Source organism: Oppia nitens, unplaced genomic scaffold (assembly GCF_028296485.1).
Source record: "Oppia nitens isolate AA-2021 unplaced genomic scaffold, nextdenovo-longstitch-racon4-pilon3 scaffold4_pilon_pilon_pilon, whole genome shotgun sequence".
NCBI classification, from domain to species: domain Eukaryota; kingdom Metazoa; phylum Arthropoda; class Arachnida; order Sarcoptiformes; family Oppiidae; genus Oppia; species Oppia nitens.
The window spans coordinates 8,389,597-8,409,054 of record NW_026533232.1 but is presented as its reverse complement, the minus strand read 5'-3'; the positions used below and the strand labels follow the sequence as shown (position 1 = coordinate 8,409,054).

The following is a 19,458-nucleotide window of genomic DNA, read 5'->3' as shown; positions in this document are numbered from 1 at the left end:
GTAGGATTGAGTTTTCGCAAATGTTGTGTTTAACCGCTTCAAACAACTCTCGCTTGAAAACGTCTATTTTAGGTCTCATATACTATATATATATATATTGAAACATGTCTTTCCTTTTGATTAGACTAATGGTTTGGCTGCTGGTGTCCCGCGGTATGCAATTTCTCTACTAACAAGAGATATTGTAACTCTGACTGTTCCCCCGCGACTACAGTAGTCTACAGTTCAATAGTCACTCAATGACAGTCCACTATAACAAAAACCATTTGATATAATATGCAGTTATAGCTAAAAGGGTAGGGTTTTTACACCAACTATTGTGTGTGTCATGTGGCACACAATAGATATATAACCATAGAGCACACATACACACACACACACCAACCAGTTGTTACGGGACAGTCAGTCCACAACAATTGTATTCATTGTCAAAAATCTACAGTAATTTGGTTGAAAAAGCGTATTATCGGACAGAAAATCTCTTAATACTTCTCTTTTAACGACAGAAAAGTAGATTTTTTTTCACTGAAAATCTCCTTATTCTGCGACCAAACGCTTAAACCATCAAAACTCATAATCTCTTCAAATACGAGAAAGAAAACAAATTTTAGTACAAAATTCTTATACTTATAAACAAAATATATGTATTTTTATACATATACTGTACATATAATTAGATATCTACTGTATATATATATATCGTTTATAAATTATATCTATACATCTTTATTGTACAGTATATATATGTATAATATTATATATACTGTGCATAATATGCCAACAAAAAGCTTCTCTCACACCAACAGATAGATAAACTGTATAATGAAATGTTATAAAGTATTATATAAAAGCACAGTAGTGTTGGTTTTTTTTAAAAAAAAGTCGAGAGAAAGATTGTATATTAAAAAAAGTTACTTAAATGAGTAGACAATAAAATCTGATACCAGTTTTGGCACATCCTTCTCGTTTCTATCTATCCGTCCCTCTCTTTCATATTGAGTCCCTTAATAAATACATTTGGCCGACACACTACTACTAGTCCAACATTATATACATTTATACTGTATGTATGTATGTATGTGTTTGTGCATCTATGAGATGAGTCTCTCTCTCAATACATTTAAACAGTATATGTGTTTTAAAATATTATTAAGACGTTAAGTTGAGCACTCAATGAATGTATATAAACTATAGTATATATACATATAAATATATATATATATTCTGGTATATTTGAAAAGCACCCCCTATTTTTCTTATACACCATGGATCAGGTCCTCTCTCTCTCTCTCTCTCTCTCTCTCTCTCTCTCTCTCTCTCTCTCTCATTGCTACATTCCTGAGCTGATGGCACAGGCATATTGTGGTACTGTTTTAGTTGTTGTGTAGTCTCGAACCGGGAGAGTTGTCGTCAGGCATAGGCTCTCTATTTATCTCAGAAAGTGTATGTTTTTTGGATATACAGTATACAACTAATGCATATATATATGCTTAGACATGAACTGGATTTGTGAACTTAAATTAAAGTTGTGTTGTTTGTTGTTATTGTTATTATTGATGTTATTGTTTGTCTTTGTGTTATAACCTAAACCGCAAAAAGAAAACAATATTATGGACAACAATCAGTAATGCAAAACGGCATTAATTATAGTAATCTGGAGCCAATATACCACAACTATCCCCCGTATATTGGCCGATTCGGTGCCGTTTGGGGACAGTTAGCTACATCTCCTTCACGACACTTAGTCAATGGACACGGAGTAGACGGATCGCCAGTGCTGTCCAGTGCCGCATCGGTATATCACCGAATCTCGCCGTATGACGGTCTCTATCATTCACCATTTCATGCCAGTCCAACCGGGCTATCGTTAAGCCCCGGCCTCAGTCCCGCCGGTCTTAGTCCAGGTTAATAAACATTTTATTTATTTGTTTTGAAAAAAATAAAAAATACATATGTTTTAACATACATTGCTATATAAATATTTGAAAAAACTAAAAAAACTAATTTATTTGAAGTGATAATTAAAATATCTATGCTATCAAAGTATTTCAGTAATAAATAACAAAAAAAATAAATTATTTTATTTAAACAAAAAACCTTAATTTCTATTAAATTTATTACATATATAAATAATATCACAACAAGTGATGTAACAGAGAAAGCCGACATTAAAAACCTCATCGATATTTGATTTATGGCATTAAATATAAATATTTTTTGTTGACAACAATTGTCTAATAGGTTAAAACATAGTGTTAGTTATCAACAATTTATTTTTAATAGTAAATTTTGATTGATTTAAAAAAAAAGAAATGTTGTGATTTGAAATAAACTTTTCAAAATTCAATGTTTGTAAATTAGTGATTATTATTTAAATTGTCTCTTATATGTATTAGACCATTAATATTCAAACATTACAATTTAAATCTGTATATTATTACTGTGTAAATACAGTATATGTTTAGTAAAAATTATACAATAAAATATATGACATATTTTTTTCTCTCTCTCAATTGAAATCATTTTATTTAGTAAAGATTGTTTACAACTACTTGTAGCTGTTATACGAAAAGCTTATCATAAAATTTGTAATATAACTCATAGTTTCCTCAAAAAAGCTTAATACTTACAAAAAAATACTTTATTTTTTTAGTTATACAATTTGATTGTAATTTTGTAATTTATTTATTTTAAATACAATTAATTAACTCAAAAAATCTAAGTTTTTTTTTGTTTTGAATATTGAATTTGATTTAAATGAAAATTATGGGAAAAAGTTATAAAGTTTAAAAAAATTAGATATGTATGGATATAATGAGTAAATAAATGTTAAAAAGTTGAATGTGGGCGCCGTCTACGCTACTGTATTTGTCTTAATAGTGATAACTATTAAGTGATTGAAGAGTTTAAATGACAATTTCTTAACACAAACAGTGGCTAACATTGTCATATAACCACCCGTTTGTTCACTCATTGAATTTTTTTTTTCATTGGTAATATCAATTCATGCCTGTCCTGACACATGCCTGTGCGCCCAATATGTTGTCAATATTTACGATACAATTTTCAAGTGATGACCCGGTGGTGCCTCACAAAGTAAAACGCCTATTTAGAAAACCTTATAATCAGCCCATAATTTATAAGCAATTTATTTGGTCATAAATTCCGGTCACTCTCTCCAATAGCTTGTGCTGACTGACTGTCCCCTTATTATTATTCCAGGAAAAGCCGTATATTCAACGGGACTGTTGTGTTGTATACTCTTTATTATGTGTAACAAAGATTTCAAACGCAAACGTCTTTTCTCTTATATCTCTCACTTAAGGCTCACTTTGCTTATAGTAAACCATAATTATACAATTTGAGAGACCCTCACAATTACCGTATGGATGAGTGCATCAGTCTCTCTCTCTCTCTCTCTCTCTCTCTCTCTCTCTCTCTCTCTCTCTCTCTCTCTTTATTTACATATAAACCCAACACAACACCAGTGTTTTCATAGGATTTCACATTATAACCCAATACATACACAAACATATCATATGGATATCCAGGTCTCTTAACCGCTCTTTCACTCACCAACTCATTTCTAAACATATGTTGTGTTTTTCATATGATATCTTTTTATATTTGACTGTACTGTATATAATAATGATAATATGAGCCGGGCTTACATTACCACAAGTGTTATCTTACTCATCACTGGGAGACTAATTCAAATGTAATGTAATGTGTGTTTGTGTGTGTCTTTGTATATATATTGTATGTGTCACTTATGCTTTTTTCAATTAAGATGAATTGAATTTTAATTAATAATTGATTTACAATTGTTTTGATAGTTATGTCAAATATATTTTATACATTTTTTTATAGCTCAATAGATTCTATGTGAAAATATGGTACACCAAAAATATTTTTGGTTTAATTTAATTATTTTTTATCCTCCTAAATTACTATGTATTGATACATTACTATAAATTATGCCCTTAATTGGTTATCTACACTACTGGGTCATCTGTTATATGGTGTATATGTATGTGTCAATTGTGTATACATACGGGTGCGACAAACAAAGTTGTTAAAAGTTTACTAAGCAATCCAACTATTCATTTGGATCGTCCTTTCATTTTTGAGGGCCCATTGGGTGGACCCGAGAGTGCCGACTGTTGTTGTGTACAGTATATCATATGCATTGACACTAACATACAAATGTTAGGTTTCACACAACACAACAAAAAGTTTTCATAAGTTATATATCTATCTATTTATTTTTTTGGGGACTCTTTTGTTATGTTTTTTCATGTTTTTTGTGTTGAAATAAAGTATCAATAATAATGAGATGTAACTTATAATCAAATTTTCACAAAAAAAGTTATTTTTTTCAATTTCAATCTCTATTCATATGTATTTCTCTGTTATAAACACATAGCATTCAAATAGCGGAACCTATTTTCTAGGGCTAAGATTTTTTGCCATTAATTTATGTTTTCAATGTTATTGAATGTCTCTCTCTTTCTTTCTTTCTCTATCTATCTCTTACACTGCAATCAACTATATAACTAAATAATTGAGTCCATGGTTTAGATTGAGAGAAAAAAATAGGATACGACTGATGATGAAAGATATTTGAGATATTTGTCGCCTAACAAAATGCGAACCAATGACTGAATCCCTCACATCATGGTTTGTCACTCACCCGCACAGTCAGTTACTCACTCACTAACTCAGTAGTCACTCATTCACTAAATTTCATATGTTATTTGAAGTGCTTTATGAAGTTTCCCCCATAAGTGTTGGTCACAACACATTGAAAATACAATTTCCGTTTTAAAGCATTTCATCGAAATTTTTTTTGACACAAAGACTGAAGACTAAGAGATAATGAGAGAAAAAATTAGTGACAAAAATATTTTCACTCATCAGATGTTGTATATCATAGACTTTAGTATTATTTAAAGTTAATATTAGTATATTATTATTATTATTATTATATGTCTGCTATGGTATAAGTTATGGGAAAGACTTTAAAACATATAACGCATAATATAAATGTCTTTAACACTGAACATCGGTTTGTGAAAATTCATTAAAAAAATTAAGTTTTTTTGCTGTTTTTTTATTCATAAGAAATATCACAAAACAATACATTAATTATTTTTCAGAATATTTTCTGAATTGATACTCTCAATTGTAATGCAAAATATAAAAAACTATACATAAGTTATATTATATATAAGTAATTGAAATGTAAATTAAAACAAACCTTTTATATTTTGTTTGTTGTTTTGTTGTGTGGATTTGATATTTCAATTAAACTTATGTCACGATTTATGATTAGTTAAACGTTAACACAGAATGAGAGAGAGAGAGAGAGAGAGAGAGAGAGCAGTATATAGATATAGTATATATTATATATTATATATAGTATTATAAATAAAACAAAATAAAGTTAAAAGAAGAAAAAATAAATATTTTTCAGTTCAATCCCTCTCTCTCTTACTAGTTATGACTTAATGTAATGTAAAGTAGAAAATGATTTATTCACCCATTGAAATGATAGAGAGAAATATAATAAATATATTTATATAATATATATATATATTTGCGATACAATGTATTAAAAAGTTTCAAGTTTTTCTTACCACTCAATATGTAAATCTTGAAATTCAACAGCAAAAAAATAAATCTTTCGCAAATCAATAGCTATTTTATATACTAATTTTTGAAATATAAGTAATATGTATTTTAATACATGTTTTTTGGGAGCCAATATTCAAATTGTATTTTTGTATTGTATATATCATACCTATATATACAATATAAACACAAACAACACATAAAATACCTGAACGGCGTGATGTTTGACAAAAGGTTATTATTAGTCAAAAAAAAGTTGAATAAAACATATATATTATTGTATTAATATATATATATATATAGTGTTTCCTCAAAACCAACGGTTTGCATATATTTTTCTAATTTTTTGGTTCACAAGAATTTTCCTATTAAGTTACGAAGCAATTCTTGTATCCCATAATATAATCATTTAAGTTATAGCATATAATTTATTTGTTTATATATTTATTTGTTTATTATTAAAAAAATAACTTTATTTATTCATTCAATAGTTTATTATTTTTGTACTGTAGTTTAGTTTAGTTTATTGTAATAATTGCCAGTAATTCGTGACATTAAACTAAAGGTTAACTACAAAACTCATATTCAACACCACAGCTAAAGCAACACAAATACAACACTAGACTAACTAAAAAATACATAACAATAATATGCAATAATTGCTTAATAATATAAAAGAGTAGTTTAATGTAAACTTTTTAAAAAGTCTCAGTTTTAAAACCAATAGTCGGGTCTTTCGCTGATTTTTATAAGTTAAATGTTAGTTAAAAAACATTTATTTTTTTTTGGGAATCAATACTAATTGCGGACCTGAGAGGGGACTGTGAGATGAAAAATAGCGATTTCTGCACGATTTTTGCCATTTGCTAACATCTCTCTCTCTCTCTCTCTCTCTCTCTCTCTCTCTCTCTCTCTCTCTCTCTCTCTCTCTCTCTATTGGACTTTTCATAATAATAAACATAATATTAGTAGTAGTAGTAGAAAGAGAAAAGTCAAACATTATTATTATAATCTTATCTTTTAAAAAGTTTTTTTTTCTTATTCTTCTTCTTTAGTTAAGTCTATTAGCTTTCAATTATACGAAACGAGAAAAAAAGGTTTTACGGGATATTTTTCACTGGTTTTTTTCAGACCTAACAATCGCTATCTACCAGTCCTTATACAGTATATACAGTATAAAAGTCTGAGAGAAAATATTTTTTAAGAGAAAAAAATTATTTCTAAAAATTTCTTTTGATGGTCTCGTGTCACGTCTCGTGTGATGTCTTTTCCTAAATAAAACAAACTATTTCTCTGATTGCTATTTATTTTGCTTTATTTGAAAAATTGTTTGATTTACACACAACTATTAGTCAATAGAGATATTAAAGTATAATAATTTATATCTCAACTAATGTTATATTATTGATATATAGCTTATGCATATTTGAAATAACGTTATATTTATTTAATTTTATAAATTAAAAAACTTGATTTTTTTGTGGGTACTACTGTATGATATTTAGCAATTTTAATTACACCACATGTGATCTATCGTATGGTTTATTTTATAAAACAAAAAAGTTAGCAATTTTCATATCACACCCAATATTGCAAACATTAAATCAAACAAATATTAATCACTGGCAGAGAATATATTTAAAAATTATATTTTTATATTTAGTTTTAATACTTGAAAAAAAATCAAAAGTTTACTCTTAAAATGATTTCTTTATTTAGTTAAAAAACATTATTAGAGAAAAAGTTTGTTATCATAATAATTGAATTTTGTATCAAATATACACTATTTTGTTGTTTCAACAACAAACTAATGGGCATATTATTTATATTAAAAAAATAAATGTTGTATATAGCAAAACATTTTTAAAAAATGTATTTTCTCTGAAAAGTGTCATTAAATATATGCTAATATAAACATAACATATTTTCAAGTGAAATAAATAAACACAAAATGAAATTTTTATTAGTAAATATTATGGAAGAAAAAATGTATTATACATTTAGCAATAATAAGAGTGATATATACTAATAATAAATAAAAATATAAGACAATATTATATTATATTTATTTATGTAATGAAAATGAAATTTGTATAGCACTTGATATTTTTTGTGTACATTATTATTGCATTTATAACTTAATATGTGTTTATGAAGTCTTTATTATCTAATTTTATATACGAAGTGTATTGTATATAACGTGTATATACGGTATAATATTTATTAGCTAAACTTTGTCTATAAGCGATATAAAGTGCAATTTTAATTTAAAGTACATGCACTTTAGTCCCATTAACTTAAATTTTCCAAAAAATTTATAGTCACTGCCTTTAATTTTGTTTTTTATTACATATTTATACATATAATACTCTAAAGTGAGTTAATATTAGACACTTGAAGATGAGATTCAGTTATTTTCATATATGAAAGGAGAGGAAAGAGAGACTTATAATAAATACATTAAAAGCTCTATTATATTATAAAACATATGGAAAAAATTGAAGAGAGAGAGAGAGAGAGAGAGCTATATTAATATACTAATAATAATGACAACATAATAAATAAAAGTATTATATATCAAAAGTTCAATTTTCATATATATCTATATTTATATATTTTTGATGTACATAATACCCACTACATATAGTATTGGAGATTTATTATTAATACATTTAAAGGGAGTGAATATATGCTATGACTGGAAACACATACACAAGAAAACAATATTTATTGCTTTTAAACTTACCATTGAATTGTATTTTTTAAAAGTTAAACCCAAACTCTCATATATTGTGTATTTCTTTATTAGGTGAGAGAGAGAGAGAGAGAGAGAGAGAGAGAGAGAGAGAGATCGTGAACTTAAAGATGAGTTGAGTGTAATATGTATAGAGAATGTCTTAATAATAATTATATCTTAAGGCAAGTGTGCGCCAGCCCTGAGCCCAAACCAAAATTATAATTAATTATTTTTTGGGATAGTTTTTACGGCAAAATGGCATAAATTTTTATTTTATAAATATTTTAAACCTTATAATACTTATACGATATATATAATATATATAAATTATATATATTTATAAAGCATTAGAAATACCTTTTCTTGTATTTCACGTATAATTTAATTGCATCCCTCTATCTATATAGCTGTCTATATAACGTTACACTTCAATAAAGTTATTATAATATAAAAACAGTATTTTAGGCAATAAATTATTAAATCATGTATTGCCTTATAATTTGTATAACAAAGTTATCAAAAGTCATCAGCAAACAAACGATTTGTTTAATAATTTGTAAATAATTTTTTAATTGATATTTACGCACAGATTTGGTGGCACCGACAGCATTACACAATGATTACTTACAACAGGTCAGTCTACTCAACCAACGTATGGCTGCCTCGATGGCAGCCCTATCGGGCCAGAGCCAGGATCTCAATCCCACTCATCATCACCTGCACAACGAGGCCACACTGGCGGCCGCAGCAGCCGCTTATGGAGCCTCAGTCACCTCATTATCGACTACCATTGATAGCCCGTTTCGGGCGCCAACATCGGCCGCCAGTGCATTGACCTCCAGTCGCAAGCGAGCTCTGTCGGCGTCGCCTTATTCCGACTTTGACATCAACTCTATCGTACGATTCTCACCCAATTCATTGGTCTCTTTTATGAACGGTTCCCGATCTTCCAGTGCCAGCGGATCCTATGGTCATCTAAGTGCCGGTTAGTTATATATATATATAACATTTATTAAATACAATAATCTTAAAGCTATTATGTCGTGTGATTTTTTTAAAAATTATACAAAAAAATTCAATTGCAATTATTAAAGCGATAATTTGACTGAAATAAAAAAAACATCAAAAGATATCTGTCATTTAGTTATCACAGTCGACAACATATACAGTATATGTGAGAGAGTGTCATAAAAACATAATGAAATGAAACATATTTTGTTCATAGATTTGGTGCTAAAATAGCTTTAAGACACAACCGATTAATTATGTTTCAGTTCTCTCTTTCTGTTTTAAAACCTAATCATTAGCTTATATTTTCTCACATAAAATCAAGTCCTACTCCACAGTACAGTATATACCCATTCCTTATGCATTCCTATTATAAACTCCTCGGCTATTAAAGCGATTGAAGGCATAAAATATTAAATCAACGCTTAGTTTAATTTTTAAACTCTCAATTCTCTCAGTTATATAATATATATAATAATTTTTACACTTATTTTTTTAAAAGTGTATATATATCTCACTTCAAAGTTTTTTTTTAATATAACAAACTAGTTATAAGGGGGAAGGGGTTTACAGTATTATTATTATTTTGTTGTTGTTGTTTTAGGGCATAACCATCTAATTATGCAATAATTATGCCGGTAATAGTGCCGCAAGAGATAAACATTTGATTTAATGAAATTTCATGGTCAACAAAATAGCTGATTATTATTATTATACTAAATACCTCTATGTATTTACACTACTTTATACATCTATACTGTAATAAACAAACATTTTTGTTTGTTTGTTATGTCGAGTTAAGCAAACATCTCATTGAACTTATCATTGAGTTTTGACCCAAACATGAGTTGACATGAGAAGGACATGTCATTATATTTCAAAAAATATTTCGTATAAATTTTTTCTGGTACTGTCTTTCATATTTCATATGACAGTATAAATATGATTCCCCACTGATTTTAGTGTAATTCCCTAATAAGGACTCCCTGTCCCCAAAGTTGTCTCCTTAAAAAAAAACTTCACTAAACAAATCAAAAATATAATATATTTTATTATAAGCTTCTATTTTAAAGAATTTATTTTTAGTATTATTATTATTATTATTTATTTCAGTAATTTTTTGGACATTTTTGTGACTCACATAAACTAATAATATTTATATATATATAGAAATTTTTCCAAATTTATGTTTAATATTTATTTTCATTATGATTTTTGATTAATATTATTATTACATTGCTACTAGTTTTTTTTATTGAACAAGATACTAAATATTTGATTGAAATTATCATTATAATTTTATTACCTAAAAAATAATATATTTTTAGTCGACAATTTTATCACACACATGAACCCTTCAACTATAAATATAATATCATATAAGTATTAATAGTAATAATATTGAAGCAAATGATTTAAACGATTTTTCAACTTTTCAAATGACTATGTGTTATAAATATACACACAATATGTATATACAGTATAATCTATTTATAATGTTCACTGCATGTATCTCATAGAATGTAAGATATGATATAGAGTTTGATAATTTTTTAAAATTATTAAAAAAAATTAATTTTAAATTAATTATTATCAATCGTTTTTATCATAGATAATATCAAATGATTGATTGAAATCTAGAGCTAAAACGTTTAATTTAATATATATAGTATAGTATAGTTGGAAATCATTGATATTTCAGTGGTTAAGATATTTTTATTTTATTGACATTTTTTTCAAATAAATAAAAAATTGAATTTTTACGACGAAAATATATAATATTTTTTTATTTTATTTTATTTTTTGTCAAACAAATTAATCAAATGAATTTCAAATGATTTCAATCGTCAGTTTCAATCTCTTTGAATTAACCACAAGAAAAAAGAGATGTTTTTTGTTGATTATATACTCATAAAAAATCTCATTTTATTGATTTTTTTTTTTGCTTTTCATTTCTCTCTTTCTCTCATTTGCTTATATTTAAAATTACTATTTATTTCCTCTTTGTCTCTCTCTCTCTCTGTCTATATATATATATATCAGTAACTCTTGCAATCCCTGTCCTCAAGTGTTGTCCTGTCATCCCTTTACTTTGTAATAACGATTTTTTTAAATATGCATATCATTTGACAGCAAAATAAAAACATTGGTTTCCAATTAAATAAATACAAAAATAATAAAAAAAACTATATCTCAGCATTTTTGTCGCTAATTTAAATGTTTTATATGTGTTTTTTAACCGAAAATAAAAAAAACTATTTTTTATACTCTTCTAAATAATAATAATAATGTATGTCTTTTTCGTTGACCGAAACTGTCTTTTTCAGCCAATTTAATGATCAATCAATTTTTCAATGTTTTTTTGCACTTTATATATATATACAGTATATATACAGGTATACTGTATATGTAAAGCAATTTGACTATACATTTGAATGGCAAATGCAAATTACTGGCGAAATATTTTCAAATCAGAGGCGTCTCTTTTGAAAAATAAGTAAAAGAAAAGTAAAAATAATAAAAAAATAAATTAATCTTTTAAAACCTTTTTTTTCTTCCTTTATAACTCGAGATAGTGTTTGGGAAAAAAAGATATATCAATATATTTAAATTGAAAATTAATTATAATATATATATATATCTTATAGATTGGAAATTTTCTCTCAGAAATTAATTATTAAAACATGAGATTTTAAATAAATTAAATAAATCTTATATATATAAAGAGAGAGAGACTGATAAAACAAAATTAAATCATTGGCATTTAATAACACGATATTGATAATGAACTTATTTTTATTATAAAATAAAATAACTTTTTTTAATTTCTGCATTTTATTATTACAGTATATGTTTTGCCACTGAATAATATTTTACTTAAAAAAAAGTGTATGAGATATCTATTATAAATAATTTTTTGTCAAATATTTTTCAAAATGTAAAGAAGCCGTGTTCTCTCAAAAAAATAACATCAATTTTATTAATAGTAATAAAATTTTTTAAAACTTGAATTCATGGATAAATGCCATATAATTTTAATGGATTTTTATTTTCGGGGCTTATCTACACCTTTTTGATTATCACATTAGCAAATAAAACACAACAACAAAAAACAGTATTAAATGAGAGAAACATAAGTGATATACCTGTATAGTGCACACCAAAAAAAAACATTTTTTTTGTATGCCATTGAATACCCGAAATTAAAAACAAATTGTTTTAACATAACTAAAAATAACAACATTTTTTTATTCATTACATTTACACAGAGAAAAAATTAAATAATTTTATCTCACATTACTTAAAAGTGTTATCAAACAACACTGAAAACAAAATAATAACCGAAAAAAAAATATTTATTACAATATATAAATTTAGATTTAATCGCGTTGTCTATCCTATCAATGTTTGCTATCTTTCAAATGTCCTCTTAGACAGTGAAAGAGTAACAAAAAATAAACAAACAAACAAACAAAAAGTTTATTTTTTAAAAACAATAAATTAAGTCATAAAAACATTACATACACACAAACAGTATATACCTATATTAATATTATATCATATAATACATTGATATAACATATTATATGGTATATAAAGAATTTTTACTTTACTTATAAAAAAAGTATTCAACAAAAAAAAATACTTTTCTCTCTTTATTTTTATTCACAACTAATTAGTGATTCGTTTTTCATCACTCGCTCCGAGAAAATTCATTCCCTGTTTTTGTTAGGAAATAAATACCTTTTTTTCTTAAATAACATTCCTGTGCTTTAACTTAACTTTTTTTTAAAAAAAACTCAAACATAACTATCCGATAGAGAAACTTGATTTTCCATATCATTTTCGGGCTCTCTCTCATTATATACACAAAAATATCTATACATACCATAGATATACTATAAAAGGTATATATTTATTATATAATAAGTTTATTAAGAGAATTGAACGCAAAAATTACTGAATCAAAACCTGTTTTCGTCACAACTTTTTTCTTCTCTCTCTCTCTCTCTCTCTCTCTCTCTCTCTCTCTCTACATCTTTGGTCATAACTATTCACTCAATAATTTCTTTAAATAACATCTCATCTCTTTTTATTTTCATGGCTCATACATTATAATATACCTGTGCTCACACACACACACACACACACACACACAACATAACAATGCTCTCACTTTCTATTCAATGAACTTTCAAATTACAGACACTTTTCAATAGCCAAAAACATACAGCAATTTATGTGTTGTTTTACTCCAATGTATTTTTTGATATCCAATTCATACAACTCTCGAACATAACAACAACGAGTAAAAAAAATCCTATTTATTTCTGACTCTCTTTTATGATATTATTATTATAATGTATACCATTATTATGTAAGTGAAAAGTATATTATATGCTTAACTATTTTGCTCTCTCTCTCTCTCTCTTCTGGGCATTAATTTCGGCACCAATTAAGCGAGCAATAAATTTATACACAAATAATAACATAAATATACAATATCTTTGTTTTGTTAGATAATAAACATTTTAATTAAACTTCAAAATTGCATTTCAAAATTCATAAGTCTATTAAAAATCAGAAACAAAAATATCTGTACATTTTTTTATTATTATTTATGAAACTCATATCACATATCATACAATATATATATATATATATATATATATTTAAATATAATATTAAGACACATAATAAATATCAAACTAGACGTTAATTTGTTAGCGAAAAAACAAAACAAAATGTTAATAATCGGTATATTTTTGTTTAATGTGTTGATAAACAGGAACATTGAGCCCATCCCTGGGTATGCAAGCAAGCGGTCACACTGTCCTACCATCACATCTGCATCATCTGATGCGATCACCTATATTACTACCTCAGCCGACACCGTTGATGCCGAATACGGCTAATCTGACCGGTTCGGCATTTGTACCGCATCATCCATCACCGCTTATTCACAGCCACCAACTGTCCAGTCATGCGTCCAAACTTGAAGCAGCGGTGGCGGCAGCCGCTGGTATCGGAGCACCGCATTCGGGCCGTGAGACTGCTTCTAATGTAGTTTCGTCCACTGTTGGTGATCAGGATGTACAGACCGGTGCCACTAACCGACCCAAAATAAAACTAGAGGACAACGGCGACGCTAATGGTGACAATGGCGACGATCACAACGAACCTGATTTTATTGAGACCAACTGTCATTGGGATGACTGTAGGCTTGAGTTTAAAACACAAGAGCAACTCGTGAAGCATATCGGAGATCACATTGCGGCCAACAAAAGAAGTTTTGTCTGTTTATGGAAGGAATGTTCGCGTGAGAGGAAGGCATTCAAAGCACAGTATATGTTAGTCGTACACATGAGACGGCACACCGGAGAAAAACCATACAATTGCACATTTGAAGGTACGGTATATATATATATATATATTATATATATTGTTTAGTCATTAGGGGAAGGTTAGACATTTAGAGATAGTCAGCTCCCATTCCTAGTAACTCTGATTAGTTAGTCGTGATTTTGAACACTTTGCTCAGTCATGTAATCATCAAAAACCGTTTTCATTTTACTTCTTCTTTGTCTCAATAAATCTATAGGTTGTGTGAAGAGATACTCGCGATTGGAGAATCTGAAGACCCATTTGCGCTCACATACGGGTGAAAAGCCCTATACGTGTGAGTTTCCCGGCTGTTCAAAGGCGTTCAGCAACGCCTCGGATCGGGCCAAACACCAGAACCGGACGCACTCTAATGATAAGCCATATGTATGCAAAGTGCCCGGTTGTGTCAAAAAATATACTGACCCGTCATCGCTGAGGAAACATGTGAAGACAGTGCACGGACCAGAAGTTTACGCAAATAAAAAACATAAGGGAAGTCCTAATAATAATAATAATAATAATAATAACAACAATAATAATAATAGTAATAACCACAAGAGTGATAGCAATGGCAATAGTTCGTCGCCAAAGAACAACAGTCCTAAAGGAAATACTATTATTACCGATAATTTTAAATCCGAATTCATTGGTTCACCCAATGGATCGCCGGATAACGGATCAAACAAATCTCCGTCCGAGAGTAACTCACCCACTGGATCGAGTGGCTCAGGTATGTTGATAATAATGATATGCTATTGAAGTAGAAAATAATTAATATAATTCCATTAAATCATAATTAGGATCGGCCTCTAACTCAGGTTCTACACCGACATCGGCAGCGACTAACCATCCGATGTGCGACATAGCATGCGATGGTTTAGATCAGCCTATCAGCGATAACTCCGTGTCGACCACTTGTATCGGAACTGTCGATCAAGACTGGTCAACAGCGGTCGAATCCGACACAATTACCGTTGAACCCGAAAACTCATTCAACAGGTTTGATATCGAGTCCGACAGTGTTGTTGGCCTACAATCGCGAGTTGTTTCCAGACAGAGGAATACATTCAAGAATAACATCAAAGCTATCAAATCAGGCATAAAATCGGCCACAAATTGGATACCATTTTTCAGAAATAGCTCACAAAACAAGAATAGCAATTATTCATCAATTAATGGCAATATTAATAATAATAATCAAAATAACAAACATTTAGGTATTAATTAAGAAACAAAGCGTGAAATTATTGGAAGCCTTTACTTAATTAACTTTATTTTTGTTTTGTTTTTTTCAAAAATAAATGTCTCAATTATAGGCAATAACGCAATGTTGGGACCAAACGGCAAAAACAATAAGAAAAGCAATAAATCAAAACTTATACGACAGGGCAGTACATCTAGTATTACATCCAATTCTTTCTATAGCTCTGTCCTCGGGTCAGAAAACTCTCAGACATCGTCCCATTTGACGACTTCCTCTTCGTCGGGTCCACATATGGTGCTCACTTCTACTGGTGAACTGATTCGATGCACGTCCTACGACCCGATATCTATTGGCGGCTCATCCCGGCGCTCGTCAGACGCCAGCAGTTCGGACATTACGGCCAATCGGCGTAATACAAGCCGAAGCACTGCCAAACATTTAACACAAACCGACAATCTGGTAATTCAACCGCAATCGATTGCTCTGTCCAACGATTGCTATCTATCGGGACTATCTGTTTCATCGGGCATATCAGTTGGATCAAGTGTCAGCTCCCGTCGGGCGCGTACTGCAGTTCCGCCTCCAAGTATTACTGAGAATGCATCCAATCATCCCAACGAAAATGTGACACTCGATGAATGCGATTCCGATCAGCCAATCGAGACAATGAATAATATGCTACTACCGGATGATATGGTCAGTCCATTAGTGATAATTTTATAAATGCTAAATAATGTCAATACTAACCTATTATTTTTTTAACCTTTTTTTAGGTTCAATACCTGAACGAAAAGTCTAGTAATGCGTCGACCGGTGCTACCAATGACACCACACTAACAAAACTCACTCAACAAGAGGTTGTGCCAAAAAATTGTAGCAAAAATAATAGCAATAATAATACCCGAGCTGTGATACCGCCACCGCCACCACCACTGCCACCTATAGAAGTGCATTCGTCTCCAAATAATCTTAATTTATTACAAAATAACAATCAAAACGAGTTTAGGGCGCCGTCCGTACCAATGCTTTCACCATCAACTCCGGCATCTGTGCAGATGATGTCGCCACAGACACAACTTATGTCACCCCAGAGTCAAGTTATGTCACCGCAAACTCAAGTAATGTCACCTCAGAGTCAGGTTATGTCACCTCAGACACAGATAATGTCACCTCAAATGCCACTGATGTCACCACAGATTCAAGTAATGTCACCGCAACAGGTGATGTCGCCGCCAACACAACTTCTATCACCGCAGATGCAGACATCGCCCGCTTCGGTGTCAATGATGTCTCCTCCAATGCCTAAACCTCAGCCGTCGCCAAATCAGACAAACATAATGAACAGTCCAATGAAACCTATGCTCAACAATACCAATAATACGACAACTATATCAAACAACACCACAAACACCGTTTCCGTCCAAAATAATACTAATAATAATAATAATTCTGTAAATACAATGACAACTGGTCTCAGACCTCAAGTTGTCAATCAGTCAGCAATTATGGCTCAAACCAATGCTCAACCCGTCAATACTGCCTACAATCGGACACTTCCGATGACTGCCAACAATGCCTTTGTACAGACACAGACAATGTCTGCTAATAATGGCTATTGGAATAGCCATCAATCAGCTAATAATAGACAAAATATCAATACGTTTAGTGCAAACCCAATGGCAAACAATTATAATCAATTTCAACAGCAAATTGCTTGGAATCAGACAACTGGTATTTATTAGAAATTTATTAATAGATTTTTTTGTTGTTGACTTTTTATAATAAAATTTATTTCATTTAATATTAGGCAACCAAATGGTACAACAGTATCAGCAAATGGGTGTAAATCAGCAACAGTTTCAACAACAGCTACAACAACAACAACAACACCAGCAATGGTATCAACAGTTGCAAAGTCAGCAACAGTTGCAGCAAATGCAACAAACTTGGAACTGGAGTCAAAGGAACCAACAATTTATAAATCAAAACCAATATCAACAACAATATATGAGTCAATACATGAATGCACAGCAACAGCAGCAACAACAACAACAGCAACAGATTCAATGGCAGCAAAATCAGATGTTATACAGACAACAGTTTCAGAACAATCAGAACCAGAATATTCTGGCAAATGTGACAAATATAGCCAACAATTCGGTTATGCCATCAAATGGTTGTCCGACAGTTGTCACACAAAATCAGACTCAAACCCAACAACAACAACAAACTTCTTTAGCTGTGATGAATAAGTGCCTTCAAAATAATAATAACACGACCTTACAAAACAATTATCACTCGATGGGCTCAACATCAGTGACAAAGTGCCAAAACCAGACCAATAATCCAGATGTACAATGCGGTAGTGTTGAGAGTACTGGTGCTGGTGCTGCCGTTGCTACCGGTGCCTCTAATAGAAATAACATGAGACCAGATACCTATCAGCGAACACTTGATTATGTCTACCAACAGACTGCCACCACAAACGGCAATCTGACTACTAATGGACAGCCCGCGAGTCCCGGAGATGTATTATCGCCAGCCGGCTCATGCAAAGTGGTCAGCTCTACCTGTCCGACACCGAAGCCTCAGTTGAACGGTACGGTTCAGGCACAACAACAGCCTCTACAGCCACAACTATCACAAGCAATACCTCAGCAGCAGCTGTATCTCCGTCCGGCGTCAGCCATATCTGCAATGTCTTGTAGATCGACATCATCGCAATTATCAGCAAATATGGTCATCAATGATATGAACACAACACTCAACTGTCTGGTAGAGGAAAGTCGTTTTCTCAAAATGTCACTCAACTGACAAAATGTTTTCATTTATTTATATTTATCTCATATATGAATATACGTTAAACCGTTGTAATGTAGATCTGATTTTTAATTAAATATATTGAATATATACATGAATTTTTATAAAAGTTTAAATTTTATAATTATATATAGATATTATATCTTTCTATTTGATATTAAACGATGTATTTTTAGCAATAACTTTATTAAATATTAAACTAATTATATTTATTAATTTATATAATTTTTTTTAATTAATCATAATTTTAAATAACTAAACACTTGTTAATATATATAACTTATAATATTACATATACGATATTTTTTATTCAATATCATTTATTATCAAATATAAATCTGTTTTTTAATTATAAATAATTATTATAATAATGAATTTTGTATAATATGTAAAAACTAAAAATAACTGTTAAAATAATTTAGAAAATAAATCCATTACCATTAGTTTGTAATATTCATATTTTAAAATAAAAACATTTATTTTATATTTAAATAAATTATTAAAAAATAGATATAACTATTGAAAATATGACATTATAATAGTAATAATAACTACTAGTAATTATTTATTTTTTATTTATTTAGCACTAAAATAAATACAATCATTATATCAATAGTTAAATTACATATAGAGTTCAAAATAAGATAAATTATAGTCATATTGTAAAATA

The 19,458-nt window shown here is 29.4% G+C and overlaps 2 protein-coding genes across 2 annotated transcripts in view; one reads left to right on the top strand and one right to left on the bottom strand.

The window, feature by feature from the left end:
* The window catches only part of LOC128959428 (myb-related protein B-like), a 395,191-nt gene that overhangs the window by 217,503 nt on the left and 158,230 nt on the right, over positions 1-19,458 (bottom strand). The window lies entirely within an intron of this gene.
* LOC128960399 (transcriptional activator cubitus interruptus-like) lies at positions 1,382-18,782 on the top strand. The gene is made up of 9 exons (XM_054306471.1): positions 1,382-1,904; positions 8,961-9,356; positions 14,169-14,789; positions 14,982-15,289; positions 15,356-15,494; positions 15,565-15,981; positions 16,081-16,664; positions 16,742-17,699; positions 17,776-18,782. Exons 1-9 carry the CDS (start codon positions 1,628-1,630, stop codon positions 18,780-18,782), a joined length of 4,707 nt encoding a protein of 1,568 aa, XP_054162446.1. The 5' UTR covers positions 1,382-1,627.

What these genes read in the sequence shown, in the direction of transcription:
- LOC128960399 (XM_054306471.1), top strand. Translation starts at nt 1,628, where the DNA reads ATGCAAAACGGCATTAATTATAGTAATCTGGAGCCAATATACCACAAC. An exon ending in ATACAATTGCACATTTGAAG is followed by an intron (nt 14,790 to 14,981) that starts GTACGGTATATA and finishes ATAAATCTATAG; the next exon opens with GTTGTGTGAAGAGATACTCG. An exon ending in TCAAAATAACAAACATTTAG is followed by an intron (nt 15,982 to 16,080) that starts GTATTAATTAAG and finishes TCTCAATTATAG; the next exon opens with GCAATAACGCAATGTTGGGA.